Source organism: Bos taurus, chromosome 27 (genome assembly GCF_002263795.3).
Source record: "Bos taurus isolate L1 Dominette 01449 registration number 42190680 breed Hereford chromosome 27, ARS-UCD2.0, whole genome shotgun sequence".
NCBI lineage: Eukaryota > Metazoa > Chordata > Mammalia > Artiodactyla > Bovidae > Bos > Bos taurus.
The window spans coordinates 20,001,560-20,016,439 of record NC_037354.1 but is presented as its reverse complement, the minus strand read 5'-3'; the positions used below and the strand labels follow the sequence as shown (position 1 = coordinate 20,016,439).

At 35.9% G+C, this 14,880-nt stretch overlaps 1 protein-coding gene across 1 annotated transcript in view; it reads left to right on the top strand.

Moving 5' to 3' along the window:
• The window catches only part of ZDHHC2 (zinc finger DHHC-type palmitoyltransferase 2), a 67,655-nt gene extending 57,106 nt beyond the window's left edge, over positions 1 to 10,549 (top strand). Inside the window, exons 11-13 of the mRNA XM_024986329.2 lie at positions 2,727 to 2,839; positions 5,034 to 5,108; positions 8,107 to 10,549. Of these exons, the coding sequence (XP_024842097.1) occupies positions 2,727 to 2,839; positions 5,034 to 5,074 (154 nt within the window). The 3' untranslated portion in view covers positions 5,075 to 5,108; positions 8,107 to 10,549. The remainder of the gene's footprint in view (positions 1 to 2,726; positions 2,840 to 5,033; positions 5,109 to 8,106) is intronic.
• Positions 10,550 to 14,880: the final 4,331 nt, after the last annotated feature.

The window sequence follows — 14,880 nt, the reverse complement described above, 5'->3', positions numbered from 1 at the left end:
CCTCTTTAAAGACCTCTAAGCTTGATCTGAGCCATTTCTGTGGGAATAGAAAGGAAGGAATCTAGGAAATTTATTTTCTGGACTTTTGACCACTGTTTTGCATCTCTTTTGTTTCCAACCTCTCAAGCATTTGAGGAAGGCCTGAAATTGGATTCTGACTGGCAAAAGACAAAACGATCTAAACATTTCAAAATGCTCTTAAAAAAATGTTCTATATGAAGTTTTAAGTAGAACCACTTACTTTTTTAAATGTTTAAGACAGATTTTTTTTAACATGACAATACCTCTAATTTTAAATGAAAACCACTAACAGAAACATGAGCTATCATGTCATAGCGTTTCCTCAGTATTGGATGCCATGTTCACGGCACCCTCCTCCCAAGCAGTTTCTTACTGCTTACAACACTTTCTCCCATGGAACCTGATGTGACCCCAGAATCCTTTCTAAGGCAGTGATCCTGGCAGCCACTACAAAATCACCTGAAATTGTCACGAGATGAAACCTATTTACCAACCCCATCCCTAGAGTGAGTTACGTGCCTGCCAGTTAACGTGTGTGTCACATGGGCCTTTCAAAGGCACCATAGTCCTACTTGGACCTGAGTTTGGGCTTGAAAATTTCACAGAGCTGAAGCCTATTTTTTTTTATACTATGTTAAGTGGTTTTGGTTAAGACTAGTTGGGGTTTAGATATAGTCCGCCTCCTACTAAGTGAGCCTGGAGAGAAGTCCTAATTCTGGCACTATTACCCATCGGGTTGGTCTTGACAAGGTCAGGTAACTTCTCTGGCCCTCTGTTTCCTTTAAATGTTGAGATTGGCTTTTGACAGCTGAAGTTTCTTCTACAGAATCCTGTAATTTCCCCTGATTGGCCCATATACATTTTCTGTGCCTAGTCCGTGTCTCCCCTTGTGTACTCTGGAGTTGTATACGTCATTGTCTACATAATGTGCCCACATAAAAGTCATCGCCAGCTGAACAGGTGCAAAGCAGAACTCTTGATTCCAAGCCACCTACCCCTCACCCCACTGAAACCTGATTCTCCTTTGTTCTCTCATATTCATGAGTAATGACTTCCATTCTCCCAGATGCTCAGCGAAGAAACTTGGGGGTCGCCTAGATTCCTCTCTCTGGGCACCCTGTATACCCTGTACGTTGCAGATCCTGTCAGACGTCCCCTCCAAATACACGCATAACCTGGATACTTTCTCGCCACCTCCAGGCCTGCTGTCCTGGTCCATCTGTCACTTCTCACGTGGACTCTGGCTCCACGTTTGCCCTCCACCACCCTATTCTCCATTAAAAAGAGAGAGTGAGCCTTTTAAAGTGTCAATCAGATTGTGTCACTCTTCTGCTCAGAATCGGAGAAGGCAATGGCACCCCACTCCAGCTAGTGAATGTCCTTCCCTTGTCCGGACTAATCTGGCCCTTGACACCTCTCAGTGTAATGCCTTACCTCTTTCCCGTCGCTCACAGTCCTCAGACACACAGATCTTGCTGTTCCTCAAATGTACCAAGCATGTTGCTTATTTAGTGGCTTTGCACTTGTCAGTTCGTCTTCCTAAAAGTTCCTCCTCCAGATATCTGAAAGGTCTGTGCCTTCAGTTCACTTTCTGCTCTTTACAGGAGAGGTCATCTTTGAAAACCCTTTGTATCATAGCAGCCTGCCCCTCTGTTCCCTTTATATTGCCTTTTACTGTTGGCAGAGCTGTTAATCTCACTGGATTTATTATATATTTATTCTTCTCCTTCCTCAATTAGATCAAAGACTTTACTCATTGATATACTAGGTACTTCAATGAGTATTGCTCGATGAATACATCCTTGCTGTTTGTTAAGAGTCCTGTTGCAAAAAAAAAAAAAAAAAAAGAGTCCTGTTGCAGTAATGACTCTCCAAGGAGTCCCTAAACTAGGACTTAGCTACTTTTCTATACCTGGTCTATGGTCCCTTTCCTGAGAACGAATAAGAATTAGTGTAAAAGACATTTTTCATATAGATAGGAGACACGATTTTCTTTTTTAAAGTTTTCCTCCAGAATTTTAATAAGGGATTTATTAGAGCAGCACAAAATTGAAATGATCTCAAATTTTAGAGATGAGGTAATTATTAAGGAGAAAAGGCATATCCTTTAAAAAATATAATAGTTATAGTCAACTAAAATATGTGAAATTAGTCTTGGAAAAATTTTAAGTAGCTTTTTTTCTTTTTAATATTATTATAATTACTATTTTGATGTGTTATAAAAAATATACTAATAGTTTCTGTGCCAATAATGTTTTAAAATCTAAATGAAATGTTATTTATTTTAAACCAAACTTTATATCACTGTCATCAGTGAGAAACTAGTATAATTTGGCATCAAATATAACTTAAAATCAATAATAAAATCCTGGTAAGTTCTGGTACATTCCTGGTACATTCCTTTACCTGCTAAAGTTGGAGGCCGAGGCTTTTTCTGTGTATTAATAATGGAGATTTGCCAAAGTCAAGGATTGTCATCATATTGTACTCAGAGGAAAGGAGAGAGCTGAGGCAAGAACACTTTCTTCATTGCGAGTCAGTATGACTTAATGCCTTGGTCCTGCTTCCCCGAAGTCCTCTTGGTAACTCCTACAATCGCCTTGCACCACGAGTGGTTTGAGTTCCTTCCTTTAAGAAATACTCACTTCCTTTAAGAAATACGATCAAGAGTTAACCTGATGATCATAATAATAATTATTCTTCAGTCCTGAAAACCATCAGTTTCCTGCAAAGCCACTGAGAGAGTCCCAGAGCCACCTTCTTACTGATTCTCAATCTTGGACGGAGAACAGCACAAGCCTAGGGAAAGGCAAAGCTGGTAAGGGTATGCTGTGTGGCTGTTTTGAAATATTTTAGTTTTAAAAGGTGAAGGTAGTGAACATTTTTAATTCTTATTACCTGTAGAATATATCTTATTTTGGAGTCAGAAGACCATTGTAAATACAGAATTATTTTCAAAGAACCGTTTGTGAAATGCTTTGATTAATGTCTGGAAGCTGTAAAAAACCATTTTGTGAAAGATAGATTTACCTTACTTTTTTTCTGGTTTAGAGAACCAAATCTTTATTACCATGTATTAAATAAAATGATAAACTCAAAATATAATTTATTTTAAAATGAGGAAGAGTACAGTAAGTGCAGGCAGAAGGTTGAAAAGTATCTGTTAAAAGGGATCTCAAATTAATGTGGTTTTTACTTGAAAGTTTCTATCTAGTTTCAAAATATTGGATACATTGAATATATATTGGATATATATATCCAATATGGAAGGCAGTGGCACCTCACTCCAGTACTCTTGCCTGGAGTGTCCCATGGGCGGAGGAGCCTGGTGGGCTGCAGTCCTTGGAGTCACTAGGAGTCGGACACGACTGAGCGACTTCACTTTCACTTTTCACTTTAATGCATTGGAGAAGGAAATGGCAACCTACTCCAGTACTCTTGCCTGGAGAATCCCAGGGACGAGGGAGCCTGGTGGGCTGCCATCTATGGGGTCGCACAGAGTCAGACACGATTGAAGCAACTTAGCAGCAGCAGCATATATATTGGATATATATTGAAGTAAGCCATTATAGAATTGCAATAACTTTTAGCTACCTGTTATTTCTTCATATCCCACTCACAGTTCTCTGGTTATTGTTGATTTTAATCTTTTGATTACTTGGGTCAATATGGTTTATTGGCAAAGAACAAGCAAGTTTTTGAAGGCAGACAGAGCTGATAGCAAATCCCAGTTTGGGCATCTAATCAGTGTGGGGCATTTGTTAAGTTACTTAGCCTCCTTTAGAGTTAGCATCTTCATCTTTAAAATACTACTTAATTCTCAGGGTTGTTAAGTATCAAACAAGACATGTGGTGACACATGCAGGGGTGTGTATGTATTTGGGGTTTTCCAAGTTTAAAGCCATGCATCCACAATTAAGGCACTAAGGTCTATTTTTTTTTAATTATAGTTGTACAATATTGAGATGTATAAAACAAAATACAATTTTTGGAGGACAAGTGCTCTACAATATTGTGTTAGCCTTGAACAAAGAATTCTCTATCTTTCTCTATAAAACTGAAACAACGCATTTGAACATTATCCTGCAGGAATGTTGAAAACATCTGATATCACCAGGCCTTAAAAATATGATATTTAATCAAATACAAATAAAAAAAGAAAAAAATGTTTAATTTGGGAACTAAAGAGTTTAAAAGAAAGAAGTGAAGTTTTAAAATTTAAGTAGACATGCCACATACTGACATATTGAATGGTATGAAAAAATACACATAAATTAAAATTAGCCTTGTTCTTAAGGAATGTACATTCCCTCTGAAGAGCCCCATCAAACATGCCATTCCATTTTTCAGTATATGGGAGGGATTAGGTATTTATCCAAACAAAATTGATGTCTTCTATTTGCCCTTTGAATCTCTCAGTTTCCTTAGAGGCAAAGAAGTGATGTATACTTGGAGGGTAGAAAGACAGAAAACTCCCTTTCAGAACAGATTCATATTTCACCTTATAGTTCTACATTAGCATACAGGTGATTTTCTGGTTTCTATGTGCTGTTAATCTGGGGACATGGTAGATTAATTTTCCGTTACTTTGATAGATGAATTTAGAAATTGTTTAAAAGATGGTGTAAAAGAAAGAAGAGAAATATGAGAATGGTGAGATGAGAAAAGGCTCAAAGATTAGTTTGACAAGAATAAAGAATTAGAAAACAGTGATTCAAGGTAATGTGAGAAGTGTGAGGTTCAGCATATTTTACATTATTTTATTCACACCTCCTACTTCCTCAGGTGTATACACTTTTTAAAAGTGCTATTTTGGGAGTGCTGGTTGTGGCTGACTGTATTGTGTGTATGTGTGTGTTTGTTTCTATATAACCATCTTGTAAACACTCATAATATGTACAGGATAACTTTGGCAATACACTGGTGGGATTCATGGATGAATAAACAAGTCTGTGCCTTTTTATTCAAAAGCAGCACCCACAAAAATTGCTAACTTATGTTTTCTCTTAAAGGTATGAGCAATCCTGCACTGACCATGGAGAATGAGACTTAACTCTTCTAACAAAATGTACTCATACTTCATGAAAGTAAGGAAAATTCTTCCTTTATTATTATGTTTTATAGTTTTAATCACTTACTAGCTCTCTTTGGGCAAATAGTTTCCATAAACATTTATTTTTGAGTAACTCAAATAGAAGATGTCTTAGCAGACCCTTGGGATTGTATCAGTCATACAAGAGACCTTTGAATATAGATCTAGCTTCAATATTAGCTAGTTATTTGGTTAACTTAATAAAAGTTGATGAACAGAATTCATTTTTATAGCAAGAATTGATCCTAAAATGTTGAACTTTAAAATGACAATTTTTATTGAACCATAAAATGACAATTGTCTTGTCATTTTATAGGATCTTGCAGTTTTTTGTTTTTTCCTTTCCTTCAGGATATCCAGCGGTCTTATTCATGACCACCCATTAGCTGGATCTCACTGGGTCTAAAATATAAGACAATTATAGCTTGTTAGCGCAGATCTCTCCCGTCCTTATTTTTAGTCATAGTAGGACCCCAGAGCATGTGTCACCCTTAAAATAATCGGTGTTCCAAGTCATTTTCTTTAACCTATAATTTTTTTAAACCTGTAATTCCAAATCAGTTTCCTTAAAGCAAAATCTATTTATGAGCCTGCAGTTAAGAAAAAGCTCCAAAAATGTCCTCTTTGGAACCAAGCCATAAATAGCTTAACAAAATAAACAATTATATGTACTGCTACAATAAACAATGGGCTTTCCTAGTGGCTCAGTGGATAAAGAATCTGCCTGCAATGCAGGAGACATAGGAGACGTGAGTTCAATCCCTGGGTCAAGGAGATCTCCTAGAGAAGGAAATGGCAATCTACTCCAGTATTCTTGTCTGGAGAATCCCATGGACAGAGGATCCTGGCAGGCTACAGTCCAAAGGGTTGCAAAGAGTCACACATGACTGAGTGACCAAGCAAGCAAGCAATAAACAATATGAAGAACTGAACTTGTGGTTGCCAAGATGAGGTAGGGAAGGACTGGGCGTTTGGGATTAACAGATGCAAACTATTATATATAGGATGGATAAACAACAACATCCTACTGTATAGAACAGAGAACTATATTCAATATCCTTGATAAACCATAATTGAAGATATGAAAAAGAATGTATGTATATACACACACACACATATAACTGAATCACTTTGCTGTATAGCAAAAATTAATACATTTATAAGTCAAATTTTAAAAAATATGAAGCATTGAACATTGAAATTATCAAGATAACTCTCTACTTACAGAATTGTGACCTAGCAAGAGTAGCAGCTTAAACAGTCATTTGTGTCAAAGTACTTCATGGATCTCTGGTTTTCACTTTGCTCGGTTTCGGTTTTGATGAATAGCCAGGCAGTTCTGGGTGCCAGTGGGCCAGCATTTTTGGTTTTGGATGACTCTGCATGATGGTATTGTAGATCTGTTTGATTGTAACTATGGTTAGTGTCATGTGCTCGGTTGTGCCTGACTGTTTGCAATCCCGTGGACTGTAGCCCGCCAAGCTCCTCTGTCCATGAAATTTCCCAGGCAAGAATACTGGAGAGGGTTGCCATTTCCTTCTCCAGGGGATCTTCCCAACCCAGGGATCAAACCCTTGTCTCCTGTGTCTGCTGCACTGCAGGTGGGTTCTTTACCCACTGGCCAGTGGGGAACCTGTAAGTATGTAGGAAAGTGAAATTGTAACATTCTTAGTTGGGGTAATTAGCAAAGAGACAGTGTGATTTCTGGAAATAATTCTTAAAATATAACTATGATTATACAATGAATCATTAATACCACAAACAAAGCATTTTACAAAACATAGTTCCGTAAAGCAGACAAAGTTTCATGGGATTCTTTTTTACAGTATGTTGAAGTAGCTATAATTGCCATTGATTGTGAGGTCATCTGGTTAAATATTTTATGAGCTTTACCATAGTAATGTCACTTTGTGTGTAAATCAGGTAGATTTCCAAGTATTTTGACAAGATCAGAGTTGGGTTTGTTCATCATTATGCTCAACTCTTTGCAGGACTAGAGACATAGTGGTTTCTAAATAATTGGTAATTGGGTGATAAAATAGCATCATTGAAATTTAAAATCTCACAGAAACTTGATTTTATTACATTTGGATATATAACAGTAATGGTCACAAAACCCAACTGCAATATGAATCAGCTGTATTGATGTAAAAGAAAACAAATGATTTTTTGATGTAATGTTTTTCATCGTGTTGGCATAACCAGTGCCAGTAAAATGTGTCTTTAAAAAAAAAGAAGAACTTTCCTAAGGTAGCTGATTATCCAAATAGTTTTTTAAAGTTTTTCCTGCTTTACACCTCAGACTTGCAGTTCTTTTAATACACATTTATACTGAATGATAATGTGATATTTAACTGTATTACTAAATGTTATTTTTGTAGTCTCTTTTTGAACTATATTAGTAAATAACCTGTGGCCTTTTTGTAAAATGTTTCTTTGTTTCAGCATAGTTTCCAAATAGTCAAAATGTGCCTAAATCCATAATAATGCTAAAGTATAGATTAAACAGCCTGCCCAACTTTCTTCCCTCTTATACAATAAGAAGTTTAAAATGCTGTGCTCCTGTGCATATGAAATTTCAAAATTATTTTCCTAAATCCTCTAACAACTCACTTGAACTCCTACTGGCCTCAAAACTAAGAACATAGAGCCCTGTAGCTCAGACTGGGGCCCCAAACCAGAAGTATTGACAGCACCTGCAGCTTAACAGAAATGCAGAGTTGTGGATCTTACCCTAGACTTCCTGAGTCAGCATCTGCATTCCCTGCATTATAACAGGGTCCTCTGGTCTTGTGAATATATTATAGGTTAAGAAGAATTCATGTAAAGGTCTATCTATATTCAAGAACACATCTAATGAGCCTTCTAGTATAGAAAACTTTTAGTTTTGAATGAGAGATGTTATTGCAACAAACAATGAATGAGTTGGTTAATTTTTTGTTTGTGTTTTTAGAGCTAACACAAGAGTTTGACGTTTCCTCTTTCCTCCTAAGGTAATGAATGCTGTCGATGGATAGAAGAGGCTTCCCCCAGGAAGGCACCTCTAGCCAGCTGTTCCCATCCCCTTTGGCTGGGTGTGCAGAACGTGAATTGAGTAGTTCTCTCAGCATTTGCTTTTAAAACATAACACATTTTTACTCCAGTATACAGATTGTTTCAACTAACACAAATTCTTCTTAAATATTAAAAGTAGTTATGGTTTATGAATCAAGGACAAAGATACCTATCATAAAAACTTGGAATAAATTCATGGGCCAGTTTTCACCCAGCTATTTGGGTAGCACAATGTATCACATAAGAAGCCCATTGATCCTCTGATTTTCTGATTCAGAAAATTTGAGACTATTAAGATACTGAGATTAAAAGATGTCACATCGCATTATAATGATAAGCTTTATTCATAAAACCTGTTAGTTACCTACGAGAGTGTGGAGGTAGCAGATGAGACTTGTTTACTCTCTCCGATAAGAATCCAGCCTCAGACTGTGTGAACTATAAAAACTATGAATTCATTACAAATTTCAAGTGGCCTGAAGTTGAAGATGACCATCCTTTTTTTTTTCTTGCTAGACTTTATTTCTAGCCTTTTTTGCCTGCTGGAAAAGAAGTATGATAATTGAAGCTTGAGCTCAACTGGCTAGAAAATCTTTGTCAGATTTAATACATTTCTATTACATCAGCAATATATTTTTCATCTCTTTTAATTATCTGAAAATGGGTGAAACTCTGTAATAACAATTATGAAGATTGGTTTATGATACTCTTTTTGGGGTTTGGCTTTTAAGTCTCTTTTTAGGTTATTTCTTCTATTGAACATAGCAGACATAATGATTTTTTGTTAAGAATTCTGATGGGGCAATAGATTAATCCTCCATTGATATCTTTATTATTTCTTTGTCCTCTCATCAGAAGTATGACAGTTAAACTACGTAAATACCTATTAAGATTAAATTATGCAAATCATCAAGCAAAAATCATATACTTTTGGTAATTTAGTTCAATATGAACTAAATGGTATGCTGTTTGGAAACTGAGTTTAAGAGAAACTAAAGTGGTGTGTTTGTTGATGCCAAAATGTTCAGCTTCAGTAAATATACTAAGAAGCTCTTGTGCCTTGTATGCACTGTTTAAGTCTTATTTTATTCTTTTTTAATTTGGTGAAGTGCAAGTTTTGTAAATGTTAGCAATTAGATTACGCTGTATACATTTTTTGGTACTGATTTTGAGGATTTAAAGCAGATTACCTTTTAAGACTACACAGCTAAGGAACTGGTATTTAATCAAAGAGACAGTGGTATTAACTTTTCAAAATCTGAATTAGACAAATTCAGCACAAAGTAGACTGGAAGACAAGAAGATAATGGAGTAACATATCCTTGGAATTCACTCATCCTTGCTAGAAGTATGATGTTTTATATTCAGTGACTTTATGAAAGAACCAGTCCATTTTATAAATCATTTGAGTGCAGTTCTTTGAGCAATAGGATGGTGGTCTTTTTCAGATTTTCTTTAAAGTGAAAGATTTTGATGACAATCTACTTAAAGAAAACTCAGAAGATATGATGCATTCTTACTTTTATCTTAAAGCATTTGGTCATCATTTTCCATTACCTGAAGTGCCAGAAGTCTTAAGGGCAAGAGCATCATATAATGTATCAAGAATTATATGCAGCCAGATTTTTTTCAAAGCACAGTACTAGAGCTGTTTTTATAGACAGGATTCTGTTAGGCATCCCCTCCTGTCAAACTAGAAACTAGAGGGGGAAGTGGTATTTTAATTCTTTACCTTGCTAGAGTACTTTTAATCCCCGCTTTAGCTTTTTCATGTAATTATTGAAATACATAAGTCAATACACATTAGAATCAGATATGGAAACATTTTTTAAAATAAAGTCTTTCTCATTAAGTTGTAAAGTTTCCCTTTTTGGTTTCATACATTGACTAATTTTTAAAGGGTTTTTTTTGTTTTTAATTCTGTGGGATTATAATTTTTGGAGATGACGACATATCTCATTAGATATGTAGTATAAATTTTACCTGAGTGAACAGAGCATCAAATAGACCTACGTTTTGTATATATTTATAAAATTGTACCTTAAAAACACTTTCAACACTTTACTTTAAAAAACTTAATTGCTTAGCTCAAATTTGAAGACACTTGAAGTATAAGTCCTGAGAGTCCATTAAATTATTTTGATTTTTCCTGTTTTTAGAGATTATATCATATAGGCATCAATATTTAAGAATTTTTTCATTTAAAAATATTGTACAAATGCTTCATAGACATTAACTAGTTGCCATTGTGCGGTGAAAGGTTTGTTCTTTCAAAGGTAAAGAGAAACTGCATCTAAATACAATGATGAGACATTCAAGTAAGTGCTTATCTATGAATTCCCTCCTGTTATATCATAATAAAGTCTGGTTGATCACCTTTGATAGCTGTCTATATGAAATTGCCTTTGCACTGACAATCTAAATTGTTTTAAAGATACACTTTTCCTAATTGTCTACCAGAGATACTTGTAGGCGAAATTCATGTCAACAGCCTGGTTACAACATAGGTCTTTTGAGAAGAGGCGGATAACAAGATGAGGTGATTACTCATTAGTTGTTAAAGGAGTCTGAGGACAATTAGAAAGAAACTATGATATTCGAGTACACTGTACTCAAAAGATAGCTGCTGGAAATACAGCATGTTTGACAAAAGCGGTCTTCACTAGGAAATCATAAGGTCTTATAACACGTTCATAAAAAATTAAGCTAGGAATCATGTGATGTATGCTTCAAGAAAACCTGTGAGAAAGCTGTTACTCCATTTATGTTATCACCTAGCAAGTTTTCCCTATTTTGAAATAGTACACATAATCATGCTGGGCCAACTCTGAAGTTACACTGTATATATTATGGTACACAATTACTGTCACATATTTACTTATAAAACTCTGAATTTAAGAAAAAAAAAAAAACCCACATATACCAAACTTGTAAAAGTTAAACGCAAATCCACTTACACAGTAAACCGAAATGAAGGCATCCTTGAGTATGACCATCCCACCTGTCTCCACAGACCACAAATCCTGATCTGCTTACATTTTGGTTGAAGTGGTAACATTTCAACAATGGATTTTCACTAGTAACATGTATCTGTAGTGGAGATAGAGATATTCCGCATCTATCTTTCTGTGGAAAACTGCTCTAAGTAACCCCAAATATTTTAACAGCATGCACTCCTTTTCCACCTACTTGGCCAAGGTGGCGCGAGTGGTAAAGAACCCACCCACCAATGCAGGAGACAGATCCCTGGGTGGGAAAGATCCCCTGGAGAAGGAAATGGCAACCCACTCCAGTATTCTTGCCCGGAGAGTCCTGTGGACAGAGGAGCCTGTTGGGCTGCCCCCCTGGTGGGGTTGCAAAGAGTCAGACACAACTGAAGCGACTGAGCATAGCATGGCCAGTTTAGAAGCACTTTCTCTTACTTGTGGAAGCGGATTGTGTTACATACCTTACGTGTTCCTCTTTTACAGAGATACCACTGGAATTTTTTTACTTTGTCTTGGTAACAATTAACAGATTCTAATTTTTATTAAAACTTTAGCAATTTGATCATGTCACTTATTAAAAGCATTATGTTCTAACATTAGCAAAAATCTTGATCTTAAAATCCAACAGTCTTTTCCTTTATTAGATTTAGAACTTACTACCAAAAAATCTTTGCTACAGAACACAGGCAACTGTTACACTTTGTTAATGGTCCAAACCCTGCACTTTGCTCTTGTCTTTGCCAGAATGGATGTTATTCTTTTACAGTAGTGTCCTGATTTGTATCAAGTGGACAGCACTGAAGGGACGAGTTGGAGTAGTTTGAACTCAAGTTTGAAAGGAACTCCTGTGGATGATACACAGCTATCTCCCTGTGTATCTACCCTGATCTTCAGTGTAGCAGGAGGCTCTGAAATAGGATCTTCCAAAAAAAAAAAAAAAGGGATGTAAGTAAAGAGGATTCTTGTCCATAAGGGATGTAAGTAAAGAGGATTCTTGTCCATAATGCAGTCTAGGTTACTAAGAGCTCATTCTGTGACACCCTTTAATTGTTCTTTACCAACAAAAAGTTCAAATCAAAGTCTGGCCAATGCCAATAAAAACAATTTAAATCACTTGCAACCCTCTCACCACAGGAGAGTTGACAGCAAAAACAAAACCGGTGACAATGCCAAAACATAGACCTTTGATATTCTTGTCATAGCCAATACTCAGTATTTCTGTAGTTTACATTTGGGGGAGAAGAGCAATGTGCTATATATATATAATATTTTTTTCTTATTTCTAAGTACCAGTTAAACCAAAAGGGGCCTTTGATAAGTGACTTTAAACTCTCTTTTATGCTAAAACAGCTCCTCATTGCTCACAAAGGACAGTATTATTTTATGGTTCATGAAAACTGATTTGTGTTGCATCTTCCAGGGAAGGTTTAACAATGTAAGGAGTTCAAGCCTGACCTGAACTTAATAGTTATTGTTTGGCAGGCAAAGCTGCTTAATCAATTTAAGAAAAAAGAAAACGTGCCGTAGAGTTCTGCTGATGTTGAATTAAAAGAACTGATACCACAGAAAGCTTCAGCTTATTCAGCTGAAACTAAGATTATTTTCAGAATTTAGATTTCATGTCTTTTTCTGTCAGTATGTATAGCCCCTGAAGCCTAGTATCAAAAGTATCTTAAATGACCTAACCAAACATTGTGTGAAAGCTGAATATTTTTAAAATGCAAACATGTTTTAAAATCATTTTAAAATTGATTACACACTAATCTTAGTGTAACATGCAAACATGTTTTAAAGTTCTTTAAAAAATATTACTTAGGCAAGAAGGAGAGGATATGAGCGAGCCCTGGAACAGCTAGAATCAAAAGGACAGTCTGTATACATATGTACATTTCAGGTATGGTCTTTTGGTTGGTTTATGCTTTTGCTACATGGTCTTTGCAGGGGTTTAAGACACCAGCTATTAATAAATACTGTTCTTGTTAGAAGGAAAAAGAGGTGTATGACATAAGTGAAACGGGTCCCCACCAAACACCTTACATTGTCACAAGTGTTTAGATTTGATCAACTAAACTTTTTCTTGCTCCATGCTTCTTTTACCACCATCAGTTATACCATTCCACTTCAGTTTGTACCGACTTAGTCATCTACTTGTGTGAAATATTACCTGTAGTTATTCCAGACTCTTAATAGAATTAAAACGAATTCTTTGGTTACTTGAAACTTAGCACAGATTTCTCAAAAGTGAAGAACAGCTGGGCAGTACTGATAACATCTGACTCATTATGAAAAACACTCAACATCATGTCTTGTTTGCCATAGATAACTGCTGACAGCGTGTCCCACTCTTCAAGGAACTGTTCTCATCAGAAAGCTGTCGGTCTTTTCTCTGGATGTATTTCTTTGGGCTACCGCATTCAGACATGATATATAACTCACCATCAGTAAACGGCTTTGCTTAGCCAACAAGTGGGTCACTTGTAAACATACTTTGGTTGCAGCTTTATTTTTGTGAAGAAAATTCTGCTGTTATAAGATACGCCATTTTAAAAGTTTTAATTCCAATTCTCCTGTTTCTCTCCCATGAGTTGGGAATATTGTGATGAATGTTTAGTCTGGTTATGTCAACATATGTTGTACTTTTTTTTTTTAAGGCAGTTACAGTGTCACAGGTGACTGTAATCTGATAATATAATCCACACTCCAATGTGCCTTAAAAGCACACCATTCGAAGTGCACTTTTCTTGTTTTGACACAGTGGGTATAAATTGGTAACCTAAAAAAATAATAAAATGTGTGGTACGGAGATTCACATGGCATAACAATTGCTGTCGGGTCATCATCTCTGTCACTGACTTGTAGCTCACCAGGCGAAAATGTGAAATGTTAAGAATGCCCTCGGCAGTTTCTGTAACAGCCACTCAACTTTCCCTCTTAAGTGGAAAGATGGCCACAGACAGCACATAAATGATGAATGTGGATACAATCCAATAACCTTTATTTATGGACGCTAAACTTTGAATTTCATATAATTTTCACACATCAAGAAATATTCTTTTTTTCCCCAACCGTTAAAAACTATAAAATCCATTCTCATGTCACTGGCCAGACAAAAACAGGCAGCAGGCTGGTTTTGGTTGATGGGCCGTAATTTGCTGACTCTTGCTCTAGTAGATTTAACAGAATATGGTGAGTCCAGAATTAATGCCTTAGGAACACTAAAAAATGATCAAGCAAATATCTTTGATCCAAAAGCTATATTTAGTGAGGATTATATAGCTCTTCTTTTAGAAGTTATAAAATATATTAATTCTTGAAACCAAAATGGATACAAACTACACGGCTATTCAAAAGGCAATCTTTGTAATTATTTTTTTTAAGGAAGTGAAGATCAAAAGAAAAAGAAACCAATTAGATACCTGCTGTATTGACTTTAAAAGGAAGCCACAGTAAGTTAGATCAAATGCATTTACTTTTGTCTTTCAGAATAAATGCATCCCTGCAAAGGGGAGTCGGAAGTCAGGTCTTAACATCTGGTAGAGGTATGCATAAAAAAAACAAGTGAACACTGTTGTCGTGAAGAAGGCTCAGGTTGATTTTTTTCAATTAAGACATTAAAAATCATGTAGTAAATGAAATTACTGAGTTCTGTTCAGTTGCCGATATTTAAAAACAAAAACCCACAATATCCCAAATATTTCTAAAACAAAATTACCAGTCACCAACATA